The sequence below is a fragment of the Paralichthys olivaceus genome, chromosome 19 (genome assembly GCF_024713975.1).
Source record: "Paralichthys olivaceus isolate ysfri-2021 chromosome 19, ASM2471397v2, whole genome shotgun sequence".
Taxonomy (NCBI): Eukaryota; Metazoa; Chordata; class Actinopteri; order Pleuronectiformes; family Paralichthyidae; genus Paralichthys; species Paralichthys olivaceus.
The window spans coordinates 6,147,908-6,174,318 of NC_091111.1; the positions used below are offsets into that span (position 1 = coordinate 6,147,908).

The 26,411-nt window shown below is 42.1% G+C and overlaps 1 protein-coding gene and 1 long non-coding RNA gene across 18 annotated transcripts in view; both read right to left on the reverse strand.

The window, feature by feature from the left end:
- The window catches only part of nrxn3b (neurexin 3b), a 269,160-nt gene extending 263,490 nt beyond the window's left edge, over positions 1-5,670 (reverse strand). For 5 of the 16 annotated variants that reach the window (XM_069514502.1, XM_069514496.1, XM_069514498.1 and 2 more), the window contains exons 1-2: positions 5,355-5,665; positions 364-1,484 (exon numbers count right to left, since the gene is read on the reverse strand). In XM_069514502.1, coding sequence (XP_069370603.1) covers positions 364-1,060 — 697 coding nt within the window. In that variant the 5' untranslated portion in view covers positions 1,061-1,484; positions 5,355-5,665. Of the gene's footprint in view, positions 1-363; positions 1,485-3,891; positions 5,224-5,354 lie in introns of those variants that run through there. The other 11 variants (XM_069514505.1, XM_069514504.1, XM_069514506.1 and 8 more) reach the window with 5 other exon arrangements.
- Positions 5,671-6,965: 1,295 nt separating this feature from the next.
- LOC138405500 (uncharacterized) overlaps positions 6,966-26,411 on the reverse strand; it is an 86,901-nt gene continuing 67,455 nt past the window's right edge. The window contains exons 3-6 of one of the 2 annotated variants that reach the window (XR_011239260.1): positions 25,754-25,898; positions 20,623-20,756; positions 10,860-11,007; positions 6,966-7,614 (exon numbers count right to left, since the gene is read on the reverse strand). This is a non-coding gene — a long non-coding RNA (uncharacterized lncRNA). Of the gene's footprint in view, positions 9,659-10,859; positions 11,008-20,622; positions 20,757-25,753; positions 25,899-26,411 lie in introns of both variants that reach the window. The other variant, XR_011239259.1, reaches the window with a different exon arrangement.

The window sequence follows — 26,411 nt, forward strand, 5'->3', positions numbered from 1 at the left end:
CACTGTTGTGCTATCATCGCACATTTTTCAAGGCATTCCATAAATTAAGTTTGGGGTGGCACAAATCACATTAGGTGTACCGGGAATAGCAACACAATTATGGAAATTAAGTCTAATTTGAGCAGTCTGTATTGAGATTTATAGCAAAGGAAAATGCACTGAGTTTGAAGCCACATACCTTCATATCATTTTAACATTTCTGAAGCAGAAAGCAAACATGAATGGTTATTGCATTATTTTCTCTGTCAACCTGGAGGCGGGTAACAAACCTTCTTATAGGTTGGTTGCAAATTTGTATGGGATGAATTTTTTGAATCAATATTCAGTTCCTGAGACAGAAAGCTCTGGAGCCAGCCCTCTTACCTTCAGTGCAGTATCGACCTACATATCCAGTTTTGGAGCAGTCACAGTAGGGCTCTCCATCTGCCAGCAAGCACATCCCGCCATTCTCACAGGGGTTCTCCGTGCAGAGGCCCATCATCTCCAAGCGTACTTTCTGACTATTGATGAGTGTCGGCAGCTTACTCCCATAACTGAGGTCTGTAATAATTCCTTTGAATGGTGGTAGCTCACGGACAGAGGGCAGGGTGATGGCAGACGTGCGGATGTCCCCCGGGAGTCCTCCAAGGAAGAGGTCGCTGATTATCTTCATAAACTGACGCTGGGGCCGCACCTCTTCCGTCTTGGTATGGCCGTCCACCGCCAAGCCAGTCCGCAAGTTGTGCCTGTTGATGGCTGCAAAGTGCCAGCGGCTGTCGTTGACCATTCTATCGGAGGTGATGGTGGTCTCGGCGCAGTCGATGCTGACGCGAAGCTGCATCTTACCCTCAGATACAGCGAGGAGCAGGAAGTCGCAAAATCCGCCGTCGTCGAAGTAGAGCAGCAGGCCTTCTGGTTCTGACGTCTTGAACTGAAATGTCAGGTCACTTCTGGAGCTGGCGTCCCAGCGCAGGTAGCGAGCCCACTGACCCTCAGAGCCAGTAAACTGTAAGCCTACACTCAAGCCCAGCACAGTACTTAGCAGCAGGAGGACATGCCCAGGTAGGCTGTTGGGATTCATCGTAGAGAATAACACGGTGCACCAGCAGAGGTTAGAACTGGGGATAGATCCTCAAAGTGATAATAACATCTGATTATAGCTGTGTTCCAGGATTTATTTTCTCAATGTTATATTCCACATAGATAATTTTACAGTCAAGCAGAGACTGCAATATCCGTTTTGTTTTTTTTCTTTTACCTTTGAGGCAGATCTAATGTTGATAATGGACAGATTCTAATCTTCTCAGCCAAGTCTATGCAGAGATATATGGAAAAAATATCAAATATCCACACAGAGTGGACACGAGAAAGTGCTCAGATGAACGGTGTCCTTGTCAATGTGTTGCGTCAGTGACTCAGAGCTGCATCTTGGGATTTTTCTTTGAGGCGACTTATGGTTGGTCCAGTTCCGTCCCCCATGGCTTGATCTCCACCTGCGGACACACCTTTAAAAACACAAAAAAATTATAATTGACATAGTAAAGATCCATCTGTATGTCAAAACATAAACTTATAAGATACATTTTAATTAATATCATATTTAATCAATTTAATCAAATGCAATCAAATCCACTAATTCTGCAAAAACACACATCATTATTGAAGATTAAAATATGAAAAGTGTTAGTTTGACTGTGAGGGTTGCATCTTGTAGTGTTGTTATATTATATAAGCAAATACATTATTATAATTAAATTAGACCCAATTAAAAATGTTATCCAGAAGAAGCAGGATAGAAGAAAATCTGAGGCAACATTTCTATACAGAAATTTGTTTCAGATAAGAAAATCTTGCGAGCACCATTTAATGCAGATTTAACTCCCCACCTGGCCATTAAATGCCACTAAATAACGACTAATAACATCCATCAAAGGTTTATGAGCATTTTATGCAGGGTTTCATTCCTACCAATTACCCATTTTATTTAAAGATCAACTGAAATAATCACTCGGGGTTTTTAAAGCCTCATTTTGAGAGTTAAATTCCCAAACAGTGGTTGCACCACAGAGAAATATGGCGGGGTATAAAAAACCAGCAGACTGCTGTCGCTGATTCTGTGATGAGTGAAAATCCAATGAGGTGAGCCAGAACATGTGTTCAGCCACTTAAAAGTTAGCGTGCTACCAGTAAGGGCCCTGCTGGGATCCTGATAAATATGACTAATTATCTACCACCACTCTTTCTCTCATTTGCATGTCTTTGTGGGATTACACTCATAAACAGCTATTCGGAAAGATGTTATAGTGTTACCAGTGCATAGTTAAATCCCAAAACTATTATCGAGTTTAAATGTTTTTGCAGTGAATACATACACAAATTATTTCCAGATGATACTGGTAGGATGTAATATTAACTGGCTCACGAGCCCTCACTTAATAAGTACACCTGTACTTATTCAGCTCTGTTTGAGCTCGAAATGATTCACATCGAGAAACCTTATATGTGTGTGTACTCTTCCAGCCCTTTGCCCTTGCGATTGTTTTGGCAGTGTGCTGCCCACCAGACAAACGCACTGTCCAATCATGACAGCAGCACCGCACCATGCAACACAATAGGCCCTTTAACCACCTGCCCTGAATAGTTAATCTTGCTGCAGCAGGCAGGCTATTGAATTCTAGTAACCGATACCTATGCTAATGCACTGTGTTGTGCACGCATGTGTGTCTCTGTGCTCGAGTGAGCATGTGTGTGTGTGTGTCTGTCTCTGACAACACTGCCTGGTTCAATCATCGTCCTTGTCTTAAAAAGTGACTCTGTGAGACAGCGGAGGAAAAGGTGGAAGAATCCCCGAACGCCGCTGTGTCAATCCCACCCGCCAACAACCGAGACGCTCTGTGTGCCGTGTTAGTCCCTTCAATAAGCAAAGCTTTATGTAGCCATGAAACCTGAGACACCAGCCTCATATGAAAAGTGACCTTGGCCTTTATTCACTTAACATGACTTATTGTGTGTATTGCCTAACTGAGGCATCAGGTGTCCCTGTGAGTCACGTGGCAGTGGATGCTAACAATGCTAACGTGTTTCCTTTCAGTGAACAGATGATTTCCTCCTCCAGCGCAATAAACAATTTTATAACCTCACTCACATTCGACATCTATCAACCGGTTCCAGACGTCTCTGTCTGTCTGAATGCAAACCATTCATCTCACTGACTTCACACGTGGCATGTGTTCTGTACATTGACAAAGACAGTGCAGTGCTGACTTTGGTGCTGTTTAAATACACTGTACATTCAAAGCAAATAAAATAATAATGAAAACATGATCAGAAAGTGAATGAATGTCTGACCAGCTGAGTTTGAGTTCAACACGTCTTCTTCCTTTTCGTGCTCTGATAAACTGCAGCAGTGGATCAAACAAGCTGCAGCTGATCCTTCTCATGATTTGAATATTTTTATTTCACCACACCACACTGACTGTAATCACTTCCTGTTTTACAATTTGTCTTCAAAATAAAAGCACCGCATTCGTTTTGCATCCGCATTGCTTCATATTGTTACAAATGACAACTTCGCTCACATTTAAAATCATGACAATCCCGCTATTCCCTGTTCAAGCTTCTGACATTAATGTTAGCTGAAAAGCTAACGCCCATACCCTCCAATGTCTAATTTAATGTCAAAACGTGTCTACCTGCTAGCTAGCCCGTGAGCTAAGCTAAATGAGGCTAATGTGGTGACAATCACTTTTCACAGGGAATGTTTTAGTGACACTCGCAGCCTTCACAGGCCTGTTATGAAGAATGCCCTTAGGCTGCTTGTGTACTAAATGAAGACGCTATTTTGGTCTGTTTAAAAGTACGTGTTTAACTAGCGAGGCCGCATGTGTGGAAGTGTACAGGTGTAGTAGCTACCTGGACGTCCATGCTAACGTTAGCTAGCTCGTGTTCCTCAGAGACGCTGGAGTAATCTCATATTTTCCCACATGTGCACTGAATTATTAATCAGAGCAGGATATGAGATGACCCTCGCGGGCTGCCGTCGCTGACTGGCCGTAAATGATGCATCGACGCGTCCTGCAGAATTTATTGGCCTGTTTTTGTAACGTGGCCTGGACCCGGCATCACGCACCGGAGACCCCGCTGTGCCCCCCGGCCCCGCCGTGCTGAGCTGCCTGTCTGTCACAAGCCCCGGCCCCGGAGGAACGATTTGATCCGACATTAGTCACAGCAGACCCGGGTACAAGTGTGCGGTGGGAGGGGGCGTGGGGGAGCTGCCTGGGGTCCCCTGGCGGGGGAACAGGGACCACCAGGTGGGATTTAAGGTGGATCCGAGTAGTGAGCAGCATTTTGCATTGAAGTGTGTTGAAGTGGATAAAACTGATCTTTGCTGTCATAGAATGAATGGACACATTAAAACTGATCCGTCAGTCTGTCGCTGTAGTGAACATCTGTGCGAAACTCCAGATGTGCGTGAATTCAACCCTGATGACCACGATCTTTGGTTCATAGCACAACAACACAAGTGTGACATTCGATTCAGTTATTATTGTTATTATTAGTATGGGCGACCATCCCTATAGAGTGAAGGAGCCAAAGGTGGTCAGTCATAAGGCGAAGCACAGCGACACAAGTTAAAATATGTCTCCTGCAAACACAGGGATTTTGTCAACCACATAAAGAATAGTGTAAAGACCAGTGTTGTCAGATCGTGATCCGTCTACTGACTGTTTGAAATCGTCTGCTCAACCTTAAAACGCTTTAAACCAGATTAGAAACCAGAGCCCGCAGCCCTGCGCCAATGAATAAAGCAGCGGGCACCGTGTCTCTATTCCCCCGCAGCGCTCTGTCCCTCTGCCTCTCACACCGTGGCGCACTGGCTGTGGCTCCAGGGTTTTTACATGGCTTTGCTTTAAGAAACAAATTTACCAAGCGACATTTGATGAGAAGTGAGGAATATATATGCAAGAAAGCTTCAGTAATCGTCATCGTGCGCAGTTCTGGCACTTTGGGCTTTGCTCGATGAGCTGAAACTTTCCGTCTCGACGCGCATCGTCTTCTCTCATCCACCGCAGATGTATTAGCCACAAATTCTCCTTTGACGAGTAAAGGTGGTTAAGATTGTTTTTTTTTAAACCCACAAATCACCCTCGTCTCTTCTGCGGTTAACCCGCGGCTGGTGGAGTGCTTTAAAAGTAACCATCCAAACCATCCCGCTGCGCGTAAATCCTCCACATCCACACGCGTCAAATTCACAGAAAACAGAACAAATCATTCAGAATAACTTCACGATCCAAACATAAACACCTTGATAACGCATGCAGGACGGGGTATACAAAGACACCAACAGGAATAGCTCAGTTTGAATAGTCTCCTACCCTTTCTCACAGACGTTCCGCACGGATAAAGCCTATTTCTAAGTAGACTGTAGCAAATTATAATAATCCAAAGCAAAAAAAAAAAATCCTTCCAGAAACCGAAGTGTTTTTGTAATGACAGTGCGCCCGGGGCGGTGAGATGCTGATGCTGGTGATGGTGATGAGGAGGTTGTTATAAGTGAGGAAGCGGTGGAGGGAACGGCAGCCGGTCCTTCCTTCCTTCCTTCCCCCGGCTCAGAGAACGCGCATCTCTCCGCTCGGCTCGCTCAGCACGACTGACGATGGGCCCCTGGATTTGTCTCCCACACTGACGCTCTGACCCGCCTTCTTCACGGTGCTCTGAACAGTGGGGGGGGAGAAAAAAAAACTCCCTGGAGAGAAGATATGAGGAAAATAACCCCGCAGAACGAAACCATCAATAATGACAAATCGTTAACACTCTACATTCCTACACAGGCTATTGATGATGTTGGTGATATTAGTGTAAAGGCCCATTAGTGAAAGCAAACACTCAGTGAATGAGAGTCCTTTAATTGAATGTGTTTTATGATGTCACTGTTTTAACAGGGTTCAGCACCCTGGACAGCACCCCGGGATTCTGCACGTCCCAGCAGCCCTCCAGCCAGGAAGCTGTCCAGGGTCCTGAACTGTGATTAAGCAGAGTAAAGAGGGAAAACTGCAGAGACCTGCTCTTTCCTTATGTAAAATACCACTGCACTTAAAAATGCATTTCTTATAAAAGTCTTTTTTAATCTATGCTAACAACAACAGGTTTATGTTTATGTGCAGAGCATACTGGGTAAATCCTTCTTAAATTAAATTACCCATTCTACTAACTACACCTACTGCTACAGCTAGTTAGGATGATTAAGGTTTCACGACTCAAATCACTATGCAGTATAATGTACTGTTGATTTTTCTATGTAATATGCATGGCACCTACATGTGGCCACTACACTTATGATCCAGAGCTTAAATTATATGTTAAATGCACGTTTGAAATGCAAAGTAATAATTAGCAAAAGGGGAGAAAAGCTGTTCTTATTTTAACTGTACACAGCTGACTATCGGATAGAATTATGTTTTTCCTTCCACTTTTACTCAAGCCAGCCTTCTACGAGTTAACAAACCTGATGAAAAGAAAGATGCAATTAAAGTGACAAGGAAGGAATTACAAAAAAAAGAATATATTTGTCATATACACGAATATATCTGACAGCATGAAAACAGGGTTGGGAATCAGTAGGACTAAAAACAACTGCATCAAAGTGACATGTATGCACAAGATATTAATTTAGCATATCTCAATTCCACATGCAGCATGGGAGATGTGATCAAAGACCTTTAGTACTGGGTCTAGACTGAGGTTCAGTGGGTAAGGTCCTGCCTGAGGGTGTAGACCGGATCTCTGTCTCACACCGACCTAAAATGTCTTCCAACTCTGTACTTGGGCTTCAGAAGATGTTAAAACCTGTTAAGTACTTGCAGCCAATGGCAGGCTGATACACCCAGACTCTCTTCTTTTGGCACCAATTCAGATCCTAGCTGATGCATTGAGCAATAGCTCGAGGCATGAGGGTGACTTTTGACTGAGGCAGGTCTGGAGGGAGATGAGAAGAAAAGCATCAATGACCTTCTCTTGTTCTGTGAAGAATAAAAGAACTTGGGCATACCGCAGAGAAATTTAGATTTCTGAGGCAGTAAAGCCACATTAACAAAAAGTTTATTCACTTTATTGACATATTCACACATTTATAAAGACATAGAAAACATTCTTTATGAAAAGCAATTTCTAAAGGCCCTTTACAGCCAAATGTATGGAGGCCTAATTTCAGGAGCGTTAATAAGCCAGGCATGTTACTTGGACTCATCCATACTAACTAAAAACTTGACACAGTGATATTTTTTTAAAAGTGCAGACAAAGATTTATCAAACACGAGAATTTGATTATTGTAACAAATATATATACAAATACAATATAATGGTATTAGTTAAGAAAATATAATATTGTTACAGATGTACTGTAGGCTCTGAGTAAGACAATGAGAATCCAGAGATATTAACCTGCAGCTAGAGGAGGTAAATTACAACTACATGATGAACTCTGTTAAATGAGGCACTAAGGTCTAATAGGATGAAAATGAAACAATCTTCTGCATCTGCTGTAAAATGGAGACCATTTGTTACTTGAATAAAGGCTGCAAGGCTAAAGCAACATCTGGACTGCTGTGGTTGCCTTGTTGCCACTGCAACCCTGACCTGGATAAAGTGAAGGAAAATGAAAGGATAACTGGATTCATGGTTGAAGGAATGATGCTGTTGCTTGTTAAATGCATCATACAATTTCTCAGAAACTTACTTTTTGGAGCCTTAACTGTTGCAGTGAGGGCTTCCACATTTTAAAAAAAGTATGATAATGATGTTAATAAATTCAAATTACATTTTTTTAGTTTTGATAACCACTCAAATAGAATCATTTTGTCATTCACACACATTCAGTCCATCTATGTGCAGCACAATTTGGGGTTCAGTGTCTTGCCCCTTGGTTCTGACTGATGAACGTCAAACTAGATGCGGATAAATTTAGGAAGAGATTGTAAAATATGATCAAAATTTGAGGATTGATTGTTGTCAGCAGCGGACTGATCAAGTTTTTATATTTTTTACATGCGAAACACACCCGTGACAGCATGAAACAATGTTTTCTTCCTGGGTTTTATTTGCTTCATAAAGAAGTGTTTGAGGCTGACTATATTCCAGATTGCCACTGCATCACCTGGACCATCCGTGGGTTCAATACCGAGGCTAATCCAGTGACATTTTAACTAGGTCTTAAGGGCTAATTAAAAGGGAACAGTGATGAGCGCTCTCTCTAATGAGCAACATCAGGGAGAGACAGTGCAGAGAGAAAGAGCTCTCTGTCCCCCCCAAAAAAGTTGAGACATGTTAGAGGACACTCATTCACGAGCCAGTAAACACAGTCTGCACAACCTTCACCACCAAGATAAAAATAAACCCAAACATAATGACAATCAAAGGCATCCCTTGCACAAATATATCACTTAAATCAAAGACAATAACGCCTAAAGCACCCTGAGTTCCTCACACAAGGTTTTCTGCCCTCTTTTCCTCTGTACTAAAAGGCATAATAAATGAATTATAACCCTTTGATAATGTCTTCAAACTGAATTCAACACAAGATTACTTGAGTAACACCCCGGCTACTTGTTCTGTAATCATGAAATGAATTTCCAGCTGCCACAACAACTGCTGTAATATTTACAATGTATCACATGTGCTGTGATGCGGAACATGTATAAATCATGGATGAAACATATTCACGCAGCATGTAGAGAACAAGCTTAGTCATCACACGCAGGATCTCAATGAAGCACTTGTATAGTGAACGTGGGTGTGACATATGAGCACGTCTCCAAATCCACGTTGTGTCAGGTTGACCAGAAGGGATTTCTCACTGCTGGTGTTTACTCAAGTGATAACCCGTCGTGATGTCACCCGTTGGTTTGTGTCGGCTTGACAGTTCGTTCAGCGCCAACTAGAAGTAACCATATTTGAGAGAGCAAGAGGTGGAGCCTGAAAGAGCTTGAGGACACTACGCAGCCACCTTACATCTATGACTACAGCTGTCAATCACATGGTATCCATGCCCAATGCATATGGTGCATTGGGCATTAGAAGACTAATCAGAAATAAACTCCTTCACAATGTCTACTGATAATAATAATAATAAATCAGGTCAGTTTCTTTTCGCATTGGCTTCGCTTTCTGAGTCTGAATCCATTTTTACACATTCAGTCTAATGTTATGATACGTTGCATCGCTCAGTGGATTCCTTCTGGTATTTATGATTTTGAACTTACTCTCTGAGCATTTCACCATTAAACAAAATTCTCCTTAACAGCAGTGACAACCTATCAAGCCGTCTCCATGTGCTGAAGTGGTGTGTGGTGGTGGATGTTCTTTTTTACATTTTCAAAATTAATAAATAAATAATTGTAAGGATTCAATTTTAATTAAATTTTTTAATGTAAGCTGTGAAGCGAGTACCACTAGGTTGTCGCAGTAACCTATAGCATTACTTCTGTAGCAAAGAGTCATCATTAACTAATTACATTTGTTTATGTCATAGGATTGTAAAAAGAAAACAATCAGCATATCCAGCGTCCCCCCCGTCCTCAAGCCAATGCTAGCACAGATTGATACTTGGTGGCTTTGTTCTGCTCCTCATTGGATCTTGAGAAGTGTCTGATGTTTCTACTGAAAAAATAAACCAGCCGAAAATCTAAATAAAAAACAGACAGCATTGTCAACAAAATCACAGAGCTAATGTTGGCTAAGTTAACAAGGCACAGCTTCTTTTCAGCTGAATAAATCAACAGTCGTCCCTGAGAGATGATAACAACCTGTGTCTATAATCAAGAAGTCATTGCCAAGGATTTCAGGATGTTTATTAGCCCACGCTTGGTGAGACTTAGCAAAAGCTCCCTTCACTTTTTATTTATTTATAACTCTATTTTCACCTGGTTTATTAATATACGGGACGGAAATTTGGTCCTTCCTCCTAAAAAACACACACAAAGTCATCTCTTAAGAAACCGTGGTCAGCTCCAGGGTTTAACTGTGAAGTACTCTTTGGAAATCAGTGGCCCTGTGGCTCCACTATCTGCCCCGATATTGGGAGGTTTGGAGTGGAGTTTGATCTTTAACTGACTCCTCTCTGCATGATACCAACTGCAGTCCTGTACCACGGAGTGTGCCGAGGCTCCACTTTCGACAGATATAGCAGCTGAGCTACCAACATATTAGCCTTCAGTTTGCACAAGGCTTATAAAACCTCAGATAGATGACACCCCTGCCACCGTTGTTCGAGTGTGTGTGTGTGTGTGCTCAGTATATGCACACTGCAAATATTCATTATCTCCTCTGATTGTTTGCACTGTGTTATCACTCATTTAATTGCAGTGGAACTACATTTAGAGAGTATCATATTTCTCGGAGAGGTGATGCATAGGCCACCTGTGCAAATCTTTTATTGAGAAATACCTGGTCATTACATAGGTTGTAAAAATAAATAAAAGCATGTAATAAAAAATTTAAAACGTTCAGCAGACACACCCTGCAACAACTTACACTGAGAGGAAAACAAAACTGTCCACAGTTTATTATTTTTCTCTGTTTTAAATCTGCTGTACCTGAAAGAGCAGCAGATAATAATGTGGATGCTTATTGGAGTTTATCAGATATGTCTTTGTAAATAGAAAAACTCTTATCATGTTTAAAACTATAGCGAAGCAAATACCAAATCAAAATGACATGGTCTGGTCTGTGGAAGATTTCTGAGTTGCATTATCTGCTTGTCCCGCCCTTACCACTGTTGCCTAGTGACAAAGCTCAATAGGACACAACAAGAAACTTTAAATGCCCCTTGGTTTTTTAACATGTGCACTGTTTGCTGTTTGTTTGAGTTGAAGTGTGATACTTACATTTAAAAGCTTCTTTGAAATAGTTCATCACCAAAGCGCAAAGAATCCTGGGATAGGTTGGCTTGAGAAAGGATCCACCCATAGGGTCTTCATTGCTCGGGGATGAAAGGTTGCATTTGTCAAATGCAGCCTTTGAAGAATGCCGCCCCTGAATAAAAAAAAGGGAAGCCTTACGCTTAGCTTAAGCTCAATGGTACATGATATATTTAGCTATCATATTTTGCTGTAGCTTCATATTTGATATGAGATATGAGTGTTGTATTTATTCTCTCATCTTAGTCTCAGCAAGAAGTATTTCCCACAATGTCAAATAATTCCTTCAATTCTCCCTAAAACCTCTTTCTGCCTCCACATGCCCGTGTGCTAATAGCCTTTCTTACAGATTTGAACTCCAACACTATCCAAGTGTGTGTGTGTGTGTGTGTGTGTGTGTGTGTGTGTGTGTGTGTGTGTGTGTGTGTGTGTGTGTGTGTGGCTGTGTATCATTTTGTCTACTCTAAGCCCGAACACTACATTCTAACAAACCTGCTGCCAGCGGGCGCCACCTGCTATGACGTTATCAATAATCCATGAGGGCCCCAATAATGCTGTATCATGGTTTACCACTAAAGGTCACATGTGTTTTCTCTCTCACAGCGACACACACAAAAACCTCACACATACACACAGGATCTTGATTGATCCTAATTGTTCTTATTTTACCCCAAATCCCAGCTGCTTGAACGCCTGTCTGTCTGGCCGTTAGAGGCCGTTAGCAGGTCAAAGTGATTACGCTATCAAGGACATCTATTAGAGTCCAATTTGGCCAGGTTGGGTCCTCAAACAGGACCAGCTAACCTCCTTAATGAACATTAATCTATCTCCTGTTGTTTGGGAGCTGTTGCGTGTGAGGTCTGCAGCTCTGGCACTAAGCAGGATGGATGTGATATTTACATCAATAGGTCTGGCTTATAGGGAAAAATGTGATGGTATACTGATGATAAGAGGGTGATATTTCATTGTAAATGTCAGAGTAATGTAACCATCAATGCCCAAGGTGGGGGACTATGCATACACACTACATGTGGCTTTATACTGTACACACAGGAGCTTATAGAGCACGACACACAAAGCCACTTCCCCACACTCCCTCTCATACTGGTGAGAATCTATTTGAATAATGAGGAGAAGCACATGTCAGGTTTGGTTATCTTGACACACGGACTGTAGTCCTAACACCTACATACATCTGAAGGCAGGGAGGGAGAGACAAAGAGACGGAGAGCACATTCACTGCACTGCAGGGTACCTGCATGTTTTTTTAACCACATACCTCGGAGCTTGAATAGACAATCGCCAGAGAGGTGTCGCTGCCGTAATGCAGCATCAATCACCGGCCTCGCCATGAGAAACTGCTGCTCTGAGACGAGCTCCATCACTCTCACAAGACCGCAGATTTAAAATATGCCACTTGGAGAACACATACCACAGAGTACGTCCTATTTGGTGAGTGCTTTTCATCCTGACTCAACTTTATTTATAGAATCTTTGAATAGTAACATTTGAAGCATGGATGATCCCAAATGAAACTGTAACTATTGTGTCACAGTCCGCCCACTCGGCTCCATAGGTCTTTTCCACTTAGTATGTTTCTTCCCTCTGTCGCATACATTCTCTGAGCCCATCATCCCTGTTCCCCATCTGTGAAAGCACATGCAACCCCATTAACCTCAGACCAAATCCCACCAGACCATCCTCTGCCATTTTTCATCTAATAAACTGCAGTCTGCATAAGGACTAGGAAACTTTAACTGACACAGACGATGCAGACGGTAGAAATATATGTAACTTTGTCATGAGCTTTAAGTCTTTTCACAGTATAGAACAACAGTGAGTATCACACAATCAATTTTAAAAATAAAATTTACCCTTAACCCAAAAACATAATCCTGCTTGCCCACTGACAGGAAACCATTGTGTTAGACATCTAATATTTCATTATGTCCACCATAGAGTTCAGCAGCACTGATAGAAGTAAAGATGGATCAGTGTGTCCTGGTGACCCAGAGGTTTGAAACAAAGAGCAGTGGGCTGTCGATCACAACAACAGCACATTTATGACAACGTCAACTGATTCTCCAGTTCAGGGTTCTGTGGACTGAGTCCTGCAGCCAGTCACTTTTACAGTTTCTACTTTTGCAGAATTACAAAAATAACGTTTTACTTCAATGGAAGACTTTTCTCATTAGTTACTTATACTGATTGATGACAATATATACGCATGGTGCTCAACCTTGATATCAAGCATATTGTTACAGTGACGTATGATGTTGTGTTGTACGAAGTTTGGAATACGTGAGCATATTCATTTTACCTAAATGCTACACTGGGACAAACATGCACATCTTGCCAACTGTTCATTTCATCACGTCAAGGTTAATGCAGCACGAACCATAAACCTTGATAAAAAAGTGAAATATTACTTTAAGTGTCTGACGCCACACATCGAGATTAAGCAAAGGTTTTGGCAAGACACCCCCGCCACCTGGGTAACCGGACGCCTTGACACCTGGCAGAGCCGACTGTGTGATACCTAAGTGTTTCAGACTTTGGCCAGATGGTTGCATGATGAGGTATCACGCACGCAGACAAACGTGCACTCACAAACACATACAGTTTGGCATACAGTTTCCTCACACAAATAATTAATGTGAGCCAGATGCACTGCAGATCTGCAGTCTGAAACTCATGCATATAAACGGATACTGCTGATGTCCTGAGCATGTGTTCTTTTCACGGGAGGGTAAATGGCTTCGACACTTGATGCGCAATATTTTTGCATCACCACAAACGAATGCGCAGCCCCTATTGTGCAGGATCTGATAAGAGAATGTACTTTTTCCAAATTAATAACCTGCCATGAGAAATAGATTTCTCATTAAACTATTAATGTCATTGTCAATAAAACACAGTGGGAGTCTTAAATGACTTTACTATATATGGCCCCTTTTCCACTGGTCCAAAAACCCACAACATCTGGATTTTGTCTGCAGTGGGAATGGACACAATCAACATTTACTCCCTTTTTTATCAGCTCTGTTCTGCAGTGATGGAAACTAGACGCCCGGGTGCATTCGTGACGTCGAACATGACGCAATGGGGAAAAAAAGAGGCTAACTCCACTACTTACAATGACATTAAAAAAAGTAAATGTAAATGGTATACCTGTTAATAATGAGATATATGTGACATAAATCTATTGGCCAGAGAAAAGAAGTTGCAGCGCACGCGGACAACCCTGAAACGACTCCTCCAATCCGCCTCCTTGTCAACAAGACATGGAGGAAGAAGATTGTTTATCTTGCTCGCTCAAACTTTTTTGTGTGGGAACCGAGACAAAGGCCAGGCTCCAGATTTCCAATACAAAGAATGACAGAGAAAGAAAAGGAGAAACAAAGGCAGACGCAGAAAGATACAGTGAAGCCCTCTGCCCCGCAGAACTCCTTCAGAGGTAGAGAAGGGCGGAACAAAAGCTGGCGCAGAGGGACAAACAAAGTGATGAAAGCTCGGAGACTTTCGAGAAAAAGATGACACATTTCATTTGCGGCGAGAACGCCTGCTTATCAAAGCAGCGTACAATACAATGCCGAAGCAATACTTTCTTTTGTTCTTGATGCAATTGTGCTGAAAATCATATGGAACATAAATCATGTGGACATCTCTTAATTTTCCACTACAGATGCTGCCATACCGTGTGCTTTCAAGACGGAGACAATTTGCTTTTGAAGGGGGGAGGGGGGTCCTTGGAAAAGCTTTGAAGAAGAAAAAAAGAGAACAGGCATATTTCATTGAAGTTGCCCCTTTTGGAGGATAAAGCCAATGTGTATTAGAGAAGAGAGGACACCGTCTCGTATCCTCAGCATGACTCAGGTTTGTTGGAGGTGCAGGTGCATCAGAGAGGAGGAAATCCCACTGCTCCCAGTTTCAAACTAAGGTGTAGACACCAGTCACACCAGCACCACCCTCTCTCAAATCACGTCCTTCGTATTCCCTGCCTTTCATCTCCAGGGCAATCACTCATGTCTCAGTCGTAATGGAAGGTGCAGTAGTCACTTCAACCTAGCGAGAGAGAGCTCCTATTATTCCCTCATTGCGTTGACTGATGATTCCTGGATGCGATAGAAAGAGAAGGAGAGAGAGACCTAATGTAGAGAGGGAAAAGGAGATAGAATATAAGGGAGAAGGCTAATGTTCAGGCCACTAATGTTTGCTTTCAGATTTGAAATAAAGCTGCTGCGGGGAGGTGGGAGACAGATCAATCAATGCACAGAGAATGGGGTTAGCATTCTGGGTCTAAGCAGGTGATTTGTCTATGTGGTGAAATGGAGTTGGACATTCATACAGGAATAGTTATGAATATGGAGGCAGGCAGGGACTTTGAAAATGGAACAGTTCAGGATGAAGCGCTCCAGTAAGCCATGGAGACTGCAGTGATGTTGTCTGCGAGGCAGCCATTTTTCAAACTCCATGTAATTCCCCAACTGGGGGTTCAGGTTCACCTCCTTTGGTATTTCCCCCCACCCGTAACACTCACTGACCACTCTGCATCTAAATGAAGAGGACACAAAGACAGAAAGGAAGGAGGTCACAAGGTGGGCAAAGAATGTACTCGTATGCTTGTGTTTGAAAACCAATGTTTTCTTGTTTTCTGTTTTCACTTCTTTCATTTCTTAGTTTAAAGTGGCTGATTGTGTTGTGTAGATGAAACACTGTTCACTTCCGAAGCGGGGTTAGAGTTAGCATCATTCTGTGCAACAGTCAGTGATAATTGAAACTCACCCTCTTGGTGTTCAAGGCTCTGAGCCAAGGTGGCCGCATCAAAGTTTGTTGCTTGGACGCATCGGCAATAACACTTCAGATAGTCAGAGCCACCAAGTTACTTTTAGCTTAAGTTCACACTTATAAACCTTTGCATGCATCTTTGCAAAGAATGGAGACTGTTTTTATTCCATCCATTCATTAATTTGTAGTTCCTTCCCTAAGATATACTCTGCCAAACCAAATTAAGGGCTCAACAGTCACCTATTAAACACATGCAAATTCACTAGATCCAGATTTTATTTGGATCTGCAACAAATTGCAAAAACATGCCTGATTTTTTTAATCAAATCCCATGAATAATACTCTGAGAAATCAACTAAAATGTGGAAAATCACCAAATCTCACAGTATTAAAGAAAAATCCTGGATCTGAGATAAATAGACGGAGAAATTCGAATAACAGACACTTTACTTGAGGTCGTGGTCAATAGAACATGATCACAAAGATTGACAAATTGTCAAAAATATGACAACTAATACCACGTAAATATGAAGGTACAGCCAGTTAGCTTAGCTTAGCTGACTGAAAATAGAGGGAAACAAGTCTACGTCTGCTGGACTGTAAAGAAGCACATAGACAATGGGAGATGGACAACAGTCGTACAGACTGGCACAGGAGGGGACGTTCTAGGGGCATAAGCTGGGGAAGGAGGTGAACCAAATTGAGAAAGGATGAATTAAATGTCTTCTTAATGTATACGTATAGAGGATGATGTGTTATTACTTCTTCTTCCCATGACCGCAACAACATACAATGTGAACTAAATGTGTTAATGTGTGTGGCCTCATATGCAATAAGATGTTAAACCCTGAAGTTTGTAGGCATTAGTAAATGTCAAGTACGATTCCCTCTAAAGCTGAGGTACAATTTTAGTGCATCCAGTTTGCTGTTGAATCACGCCTATCCAGCCCTAAATCAAGCTGTGCCCTATGAATCAGCTGTGCCCTTGTGATTCATTGCAGCCGATTTGGATCTGAAATGTCCTTCCCTCCCACTTACGCTATCTGATTGGCTTCCCGATGCAGCTTCCTCCCATCTCCTTCCATTTGTCTAATGAAGAGATTATTGATTACTCATTCAGACAGATGGACGGACAGATGCAAGACAGGCGCGGTGGCAAAGAGCGGAATAAGCAAACAAACACAGAGGCTGACGCAGACACAGGCTGTGTTAGCCAAGGTTTATGTGGTGTGTGAGCGATCGCACCAAGATGGAGCATTTAAAGACAAAGCATTTTTACTCGTCTGAATCATTCCATGTTGAAATCATGACAGCACATGACAGACCCAACATTCAATTGAGACGCAGAAATTGCGATGCCTCTTAAATTACACATTTACTAATCACTTCTCATCAAGCTGTATAGTATGTATGAGTAGCTTTAGCTCTTCTCCTAGCTCTTGGGATTTTGTTGTGCAACAAGTCAGTCAAAATCCCCCAACCAATAGATGGTGTAGTCACAGGATTAAATGTTCCCAGTCAAATTAAGTGTGAGCGCTGGGTGTTGAGTGAGAGCATTACAAATTATCAACGTGAAATCAATCTGTTCTGCTCTAAAACTGAGACACCATGCTCTTGAATATGCGCTCGAACACGCACTCTTCACTTTTCGCCACTCGCTCTGCCCACTGCTTCAGTCCAGATTGAAAAATCCAAACAACTATTGGGTCACAATGAAGTTTGTTGCAAATATAAATGGTGCCCGGATAACATTTTGCACAGACATTCATGGTGCCTGTCTACATATGCTAACACTGGACACCTCCTCCACTGTCACCAGCTTCACATTTGTTGTTGTAGGTCAAATGTCTAAAATGTATTGAATGAATCATCGTGAAGACGTAAGATATTCCCATTAACCCCAGGTGAACTTTGTGTCCTACACTAAATGTCTTTGTCCACGTCTTTGAACTCAACACTCCACTAAATGAATATCTGCTCAAAGATGGTCTGAAGGTGAGACACTCGATGACTCAGCATTTGAAGCCTGGTCAATAACACTGTCTATGACTAAAACAATGAATTTGAAATGTTGCCATTAATAACCCAAGACACAGGTTCCACTATTTAACAGGGTAAGATTAAAACACTCCAGTTGATTCTTCCCCACTGTGACCAATGATACTCTAGCTGACGTAGCTCCAGCCTATGTTTAGATACGTTCATTCACATTATGTTACTGGACACATGGCTAGACTTGTGTTTTTCCTTCCTGCTTCATCCAGAGATGGGAAAAACCCCGGGTAAATCTGAGACTATGAAATAAGAACATCCTTTTACCTTGAATAAATATGGGTATTCATCTGGGTTTGAAGATTGTTGTAAATATTTAGGATAATCTAAGAGATAGTTGGTTTTTTATTTAGCCATTTTGTGAAGAATCATTACATATCATATCTTTAACTGTCTTTTGTGGATGTAAGGTTGATTACTGTGTTTTGTGTTGCAAATGGAGCCGTAGAAGACAAGACAGACATAACATGTGTCTGACAATATCTTATTATTAATCAATCAATTTGGATTTATGAATACAGCAAATAAAAAAACTGTTTAACATTGTCATTGTGGGCACTATGCATGCTAAAGACAGCATTTAGCTCAAGGATGAATATTTAAAAAGACAACCTTTGACCTCCACAGCCTTCCACAGCCTTCCACAGCCTTGCTGCCCCACCAATGAGTCAGTCGATACAGACGTCGACTGTGCTACCAAACTTTTTTCAAAACCAAAGAGAAACTTCTCATGGAGATGTCAAAGTTTCAAAGTTACCAAAGAGACAAAACTGAATTTGGGGGAAAAAATCTAGACATCTCGAATATTTCAGTTTGACGCAACAATATCCAGCCATAAAAAAAACATGGAATATCGGGTTTGAATGTTTCACTCTGACTAAATGTTATATAACTTCAACTGAGAACTGGAGCACGATGTTATAGAGAGAACTGTGTAAAGTTTCTGTGGCTCAAGGTTTATTTTCAAATTTTAAAGAAAATTAAATGGCTATTAAAGGTGGAAACTATTTGACCTCATGGATAAATAAAAAAAGGACAGATAGATAGATAGATAGATAGATAGATAGATAGATAGATAGATAGATAGATAGATAGATAGATAGATAGATAGACATATTTGATAAAACACTCTAAATAAAATGCAAAACATTTCAACTGCATTCATCCCATGTTCTCTGTATTGCCCTCTGAGTTACTTCTACCAGATGAGTATGCGCCTCACCCTGCTCACTCCTTCCTCTCTAGTCAAACCCCTCTAAGACAGGGCTGGAGGGGAGCTGATCTCCTTTGATTCTCTCAGATGAGGAGGAGACAGACAGAGAGAGAGGAGAGAGAGACAGAGGGAGAGAGAAAGGGAGAGTAAGAAACTGTGAGAAGGGGAGAAACGAAGGATTTGCTCTGCAACAGCCCTGGTCCTCTCATCCTGCCGCCCGAGGGACACTTGTTTCCCTCAGAACTTATGTATTCTTCCCAGGGCCAGAGTGATGCAGTGAATGAGGGGGAAAAGTGGGAGGGAGAGAAAGGTGTGAGGAGAGGCAAGAACGGTCTCTGCATACACACTGAGATTTATGGAGAAAGAGAAGGGCTCGCTGAGGGAAAACGGGTAAGAAGAGAGAGGGGAGAAAAGTCAAGGATCAGACGTAAGAAGAGATTTGCAGCCTGTGTTGAGTCTCTGCTATACCGTCAAAGCAATAGTTGAATGTTTCTTTTCATTGAATTAAATAGACCTTAGTTACACATGCTCCATGTGAATATAGGAGGAAAGTGGCTCCAATTACAAGCCGGTGACCACTCCTGCTATTTATAATGCACTTAAACACCTTTTGTTTTTGGCTGCACGCAGAGAGAGGAAATGAGGAAGCGATAGCAGTCGACTTTCCCTTCTTAGCCGCGGCTTCTAATTGATTCGGCTGCTTAATCCCTCTTGGATTGAGTTAGGGAGAGAGCGCGGGGTGATTGAGGCATTTGAATTCCCCCCAGTGAGACGCGGCAGCAGGATGGAGGTCGTTTAAATTGAATGTGGATCAGTCTGCTCCGGTGTTTACTCAGAGGATTTGGCATCCGCTGACAGCCAGGACTCTCAGTCTGTTAGGACGGATCATCAGTGAGGGCCATCGACTCGAGTCTGTTTGTTTGTGCACGCGTCAACTCTCTGGCGATGTGGGTTTTCTGTTGCGCGTGCTCGAGTGGACTGGAGTGTGTCACAGTGGGAGCTGGAAATAACTATCAAATGTCCATTCACACTCATGCTCCTCCACATATTACACACACACACACACACACACACACACACACATACATGTTATTTCCATAACTCTTCCCTTTGCACAAGGCTTTAGATGAGTGGAATAACTAACTTTGCTGGCAGCTGGAGAAAATATCCATGCCAGAAGTGACTATGGGTCTCTTGACATTATGAGGTTAAGCACAAAAGAAACACATATTGAGGCTTAGCTCTGGACTAATATTGGAATGTGACCATGAAAGACATTTCTAATCTGCTCAGCCAAAATCACATTAACTCCCCTAATGTATTTTCTCCACACTAACAGAGCCGGGTCTGGGAACATTTTTAATGGGAAACTTTCCTCTTTACACTGTGGCTGCTAAAGGAGAGAAGGGGGAAAAGTACGAGGAAATGCTTTTTCTGTAACTAATCTATGCTGATTTTTTGGGAAGCGGGGGTGAACATTTTCTGCGCACTTGAGCATGTGCGAGATGGATGGAAACAAAGTTCTGCAGATTTTTACCGCCCCTCGCCCCCTCTAATAAACACAGCGCAGATCTATCAGAGTCACTTTCCACAACATGTCAGGGCAAAGAAAAACTACCAGTCCATTCCAAACATGAAACAGCTCTCCGGGCAGGAATATAAGAAATGGAACCCTACTGAAATGTGAAGCCAAGCAGGACGCCACTCCGAGATCGATGATTGGCTGTCAGGATCTCTCTAAGACTCGCTGATCATCACACGGAGCACGCAGACTCTCCCCCGGGTCCCCTGGGGTATTGTGAGAGCTCAGTCTACAAAGCAAAGGGAAGGAGAGAGGAGCGGGAGAGAAGAGGAGGTCATTAAGAGCTGCTTTATTGAGCAGAGGGCTATTGAAACGAGGGCTGCACATATGGCCAACTGCAACACCCATCTACAAGACTATTCATAGATGTCCATATTACAACGCATGCCTTTTCTGTCCATTTGTCACATTAAAGCCCTGTCCCAATTCACCCCCAGTGCGGGGCAGAGGCTTCTATGGACAGGACTAATATTATATTGAAATAACAGGTGTAAACACAATAGATCAATCTGTCCCATCTGTTCTACAGTTGTCACATGTCTCACTGTTTTTAATGTTGGTCAAGAACGGTTGTTAGGTGATATTGTTTGTCACTGTAATAACATTGGTCGGTTGGTGACCTAATTCCTAGGGGAACATTTCTAGCCCTCTCCCATTTGGCTCCGTATGGAGGGGGACACTCCCAGTGAAGGGCACTCTGTAAGAAGGGGTTTAGGGCTAAGGAACTGGGACAGGGCCTTAGTGCCCTGGAGCACTGAAGTGTCAGGTTCACTTAAGTGTGTGTTAGGGATGTTATGATAATGAACTCTGAACAGATACATATATTTAAATGAATGCAGTCAGATTCATCATGGACCAACTTCACTTTCATTTAGGTCTCCTCTATCATATAGACAGAAAATAATGCAGAGGATTGAAATTTAAAATCTCTCATCTTTTTTTACTATTCATTTACAATCTCACAGCTTGTATTAAGTTTACACTTTACACTGTTTTTGAAGGTTGGATTGAAATCCAAAAATCATGTTTTACTATTTGATTTAGATAAATACTCCGAATTTGATATATTCTGACGGGACCTATATCATACATGTGAAGAGTTTAGATGAAAACACTTGAAAAAAGGGCAATTGATCCAAACACCTAAAACCCCTAAAAAGGCGAAAATCTCTTTTCCCACTGCGTCCTCTGTCATAAATTAAAAATTTGAGGAGCTCTCTCACTCTGCTGCATGGCCATATCAGCACGTTCACCTGGGTGTCAAGTTTCCATCACTGCTGATTGGAGCTGGAGCTGATTGAAGCGTGTGTGTGTTACACACACACACACAGATCAAACTTTGCTCATCTCACCAGTGAAATCCACAGATATCTTTGTGCTATCACAGGGCTAACACACGTTCACACCCACTGTATTGGCAAGTTCCATCCAGACTTTTACACATTGGAAAGAAAACAACTGTGTGAAAAAAACATGCATGGGTACTACAGACCTCTAGTCTGCACAGAAAGAAGAGAGGACAACTGATGAGTAAGCTTGGTGAACTACATGCAGGAGGGTTGAATGACTAATCAAACTAAATTACTGACTGCGCTTTAGGAGTGCATCTAGTGCACCTCCATGTTTATGTTTATTTCAGTGTCAGTTTTATATTCGTGTCTGTGTGTGACAGTTGTCTTTTGATACAATTAGTGAGTCTTTGTGTGCAGAGGGGGAGACAAGTGGTGAGTCATCTTTCCAATGACTTTACATTGAACACTACAACTATGAGACCACACAGTCAAGACTCATATTCTATCAGTAGTGGCTTTACATTAAAAGTACATATGCACTGGCCTGAGCCAGGGGAATGCATTCACCATACATACTGATTTGGAAAATTGGGTCGCTAAGGGGTTTGCAACGGTGGCTCCAGCAGAGGTGTATATTCATTCATCACATTTTTGGTCACTTCTCCTCCCATGGACTGTGACATACTGAAGTGCAAATGACAAGGGGGGGGGGGGCTGTTAGAATACAAATAATAAGAATCATTATTTCTTGCTAACTTGACTAAATTTGTTTAAATGGAATCACTATTCCTTGCAACAGCTGTAATTCTGCCATTTAGGCTTTGCAGACTAGATTCCAAACAAAGTAGCTCCACACTGAGCTGCTGAGGAAGTTTAACAGCAGTGGTATACGTGGTGATATCAGAGGTAGATATATCGTGGCTGTCATAATAACTGTCGGAGCAGCTGCAGTGGGCTTCCTGATAGTCTGCATCAGCTATTCCAAAATAGAACAAAAGCAGATAAGACTCTAATCTCAGTAATGGCTGAAATGGCTTTTCTGTCCCCATGGAAACGGATAAGGGTCAGTAAGCCATGATTGTCCCAGTGTGATCCCAAACAACAAAATGGCTGTGAGGCGGGAAATACAGTGTGGCTCTCCTCAGAGAATTCTTTTCCAGCAGTGGAGGTATTTGAAACTAGCTCTTGATTTCACTAGCATTGTACTTGAAATTGAATTGTACGCTTGAAAGCAGTATTTTTTTCCATCTTTCACTCCAGCTAATCCCTGCTCGCACAACTACCGCTGCTGTACACATACTCACTTTCCACTAACAAGACAAATGGAATTACCTGGCTCAACAGGGAAGGATTGTGCCAAAGATTTTGTCTCGCACTCAGTGGACTGGTGTTTACGCTGTTTCTCGACATACACATGAGGCGGGCCGCGGCTAATTGCGAATTACTATGACTGATAAATTTGACTGCAAATCTATATAACTGCCAGAGCGGGCGGTGAAACCACTTGGGATGCCAAGGCTTGTGATGTGATTTAGGCATTGTGGGATTTAAAAAGTGTGGATATGAAAGGGTTTTTTTTTTTTTCAGAATCCTACCGATTTAATGTGGAAATGCGGTGAGTCAGAGGGGAATGTTGTCACCATAAAGAATTCAAGGATCCAATTATGTTTTTCAGAGTCAGCTACCTCTATACCTCAATCATCCTGAGAACAGAAAGAAAGGGAGAGCAACTGGAAGAGGTGGATGGAAATAGACAGGAGAGTGTGTGGAAGAAGATTGAGAAGAGTAAGAGAATGGCATTTTTTTGGGGGGTGTGCACAAAGCATTGCTCATATTATTCTTTGACCTGGAATGAATCAACAAGAGATGCCATTTATCTTGATAGGCTGTAGTGTGTAGTATTGTTTCCACTGTTAGCTGGGGCCCACCACCACCTCAATTACTGCCTGTTTAATTCAGCAGCACCCACTTCATCAGTCCCCAGCTCTATTATTCACAGGAACATTTGATTTAGCGTGGCGTACGGCTTTAATAGGGTAAACATTGAAAGTCACAATTACAAACAGACTGCCACTGTGGATCCCCCCTTTGTTAAATTTCCTCTACAATAGGTTGCAGGGGTAAACTTCATCCTGCCACTCAGAGGACACACTATCTACACAATTAAGCCTGGATTCTACTCTCTCTAGATATTAGCTTGATACCCTTCATGTGTACACAAATGGATTTCAAGAAACTGTGTGCTTGTCGCAAATTAGAACGGCCTGAAGACAAGAAAACAATAAGCTGTAATATAAGCACTAATGTTTGATATGCTATCCACAGTAATGGGCACAGTGAGAGTAGATGGGAGCTGATGAACTGTTTTGATATTAATCCCCGGGCAAAATCATTGTATCACTATCTGCCCTCCCCTTTTTTTCTTCAATTTACCTGTGTTCTTTTCGAGGGCGAATGTTAGTTTTTTACTTATTAAACTGGAGACTGCTTTTGTTAAGTGGGCGGAAAAACGTCTGACAGCAGTGACTCAGTCGTTTGCAGGAACGACTCTCAAGGTATTCTCACTGCTTCAGGCCAAGTACGTTACAATGTAACTGTTCAGATAAGACACTATTCTGTGACACACAATTCATTCAACAAAGTAAAGACACAAACACATCTGTGGACAAATACTACGTCTTGCTAATTAGACCAGATATTACGTGTAACAGATTAGCCCAGATTCTTCTCCTTCAGAAAAACTTTAACATTAACATGGGCTTACTTAAACTCAGGTAATGTGTTTTATCTGACTGTCAATTTGCACCACAGTGTGTGAGGAGGGCTGAACAATGACAACTCCATTTACATGGCAAACTGAAAGCGAGTTCTGATGGGTGATTGTTCGTCCACCTGCTGAAGGCTCCTGATATGTTCATATCCATAAATCACTATCAGCTGACCTGCAGTGATGTGTGTGCCACACATCTAAACTATTGCACACAGTCTATATTTCCTGGTTCCATCTGATGTCAAAGTGACAGATTTAGGACTTGAGACTAGCTTGACTGACACTGACAAATGACTCCATTTAACTTCTCACTTGTTATTCATGACTTGAGACTCGACTTGAGATTTGAGGCCAATAATTAGAAACAATTTCACTTTTGTATCTTCTTGACTTTTGAATAGCAATTACATTTTGCAAACTCTTTTTTTTTTATCTCACACTGACGCTTGTTGACCTACAGAAACCCCATCAATCAATGAATTGACAGTGCCAAATGTACAGAGGTACTCCCTCATGTTTTCCTGTAGACATTCTCTGGTCGTCACAGGAGGAACTAAGTTACAAGCATCTCTCTTACTGACGTTCACTTATATACTGATAAAGTGCAGAGTTGGGGTCATAGAAAAAAATCTTCAGGCCTGTAGCCCTGAATGCCCATGCCGGGGGACGTCCACTGCTCCAAGTGAAAAATAAAGAACAGTTGAGCCACAAAGGAGAGATGAGTGATCAGAGTGGAGAAATGTCACTTTGACTCCTGCCTCCTTTTGCTTTGATTCGATACAGGCACAATTAGAAGTGACAGCTGAGCAGTCAAAGACAATCCCCCCACTCACCCATGGGCAGGACCGCAGACCACCCTCTTAGCATCAACTCTGTTTTACACATATTTATACACACACACACACACACACACACACACACACACACACACACACACAAACACACACACACACACACACATACACTCACTCACTCACTCACTCACTCACTCACTCACTCACTCACACCTCTTGGTGATAGTGGACTGAGGAGTATATATTCAGAGCGTGACCAAAAGGGTCGTGCAGCAGCAGCAGCAGCAGCAGCAGATGTTATGTAAGAGTGTTGTCCCGCCTGGTTCGCTCTCTCTCTCTCTCTCTCTCACACTCACTCATTGGCTCTCACCTCTCCAGAGTGGGAGTGAGGACTCAGCAAAAACAGCTAGAAAACACCCATGAAGATCACATGCACTCTCATCTCCTCATGCTGTCATCTGCTGTTGAGGCTCGAATCAACACCTTGGCCTGTTGGATGAATCCTGGAGTGAAAACTGTGGGCAACAACAAAGAAACACCAGTTAGGGCTCATTTCTGCTGCTCTGACGTGTGAAAAGAAATACATGATGATGTAAACAGTTCACATAGTTCCATGTGTCCTTTACGCTGGCATGAATCTTACACAATACATCCGTTAGAGGGCAGTGCAGAGTCGAACATTTCTGACAACAAACGTGACCTATAGCAACTTAAAAAAAAGGAGAAAAGCCCTGTTGTAAATGACGGTGGTCTTTGCGGCAATTAAATACGTGGGTGCATTCTTTGTTTCTCGCTAGATCTATTGGGAAAACTAACGTATCTAATGTTGAGCATGAATTAGCGTTTGGAAGGCCCAACAGATGTATAATGCGCAATTCGCAATGATATAATTTTGTCTAGCATGATTCCTATTTTAGATTCAAATTTGTTTAGTAATTTGATGCAGAAAATTGTTCCACCACCAGCTGAGACTGGGATGGATTTATTTTTGTGACAAATTCAGATAATTATTATTATTATTACCAGAA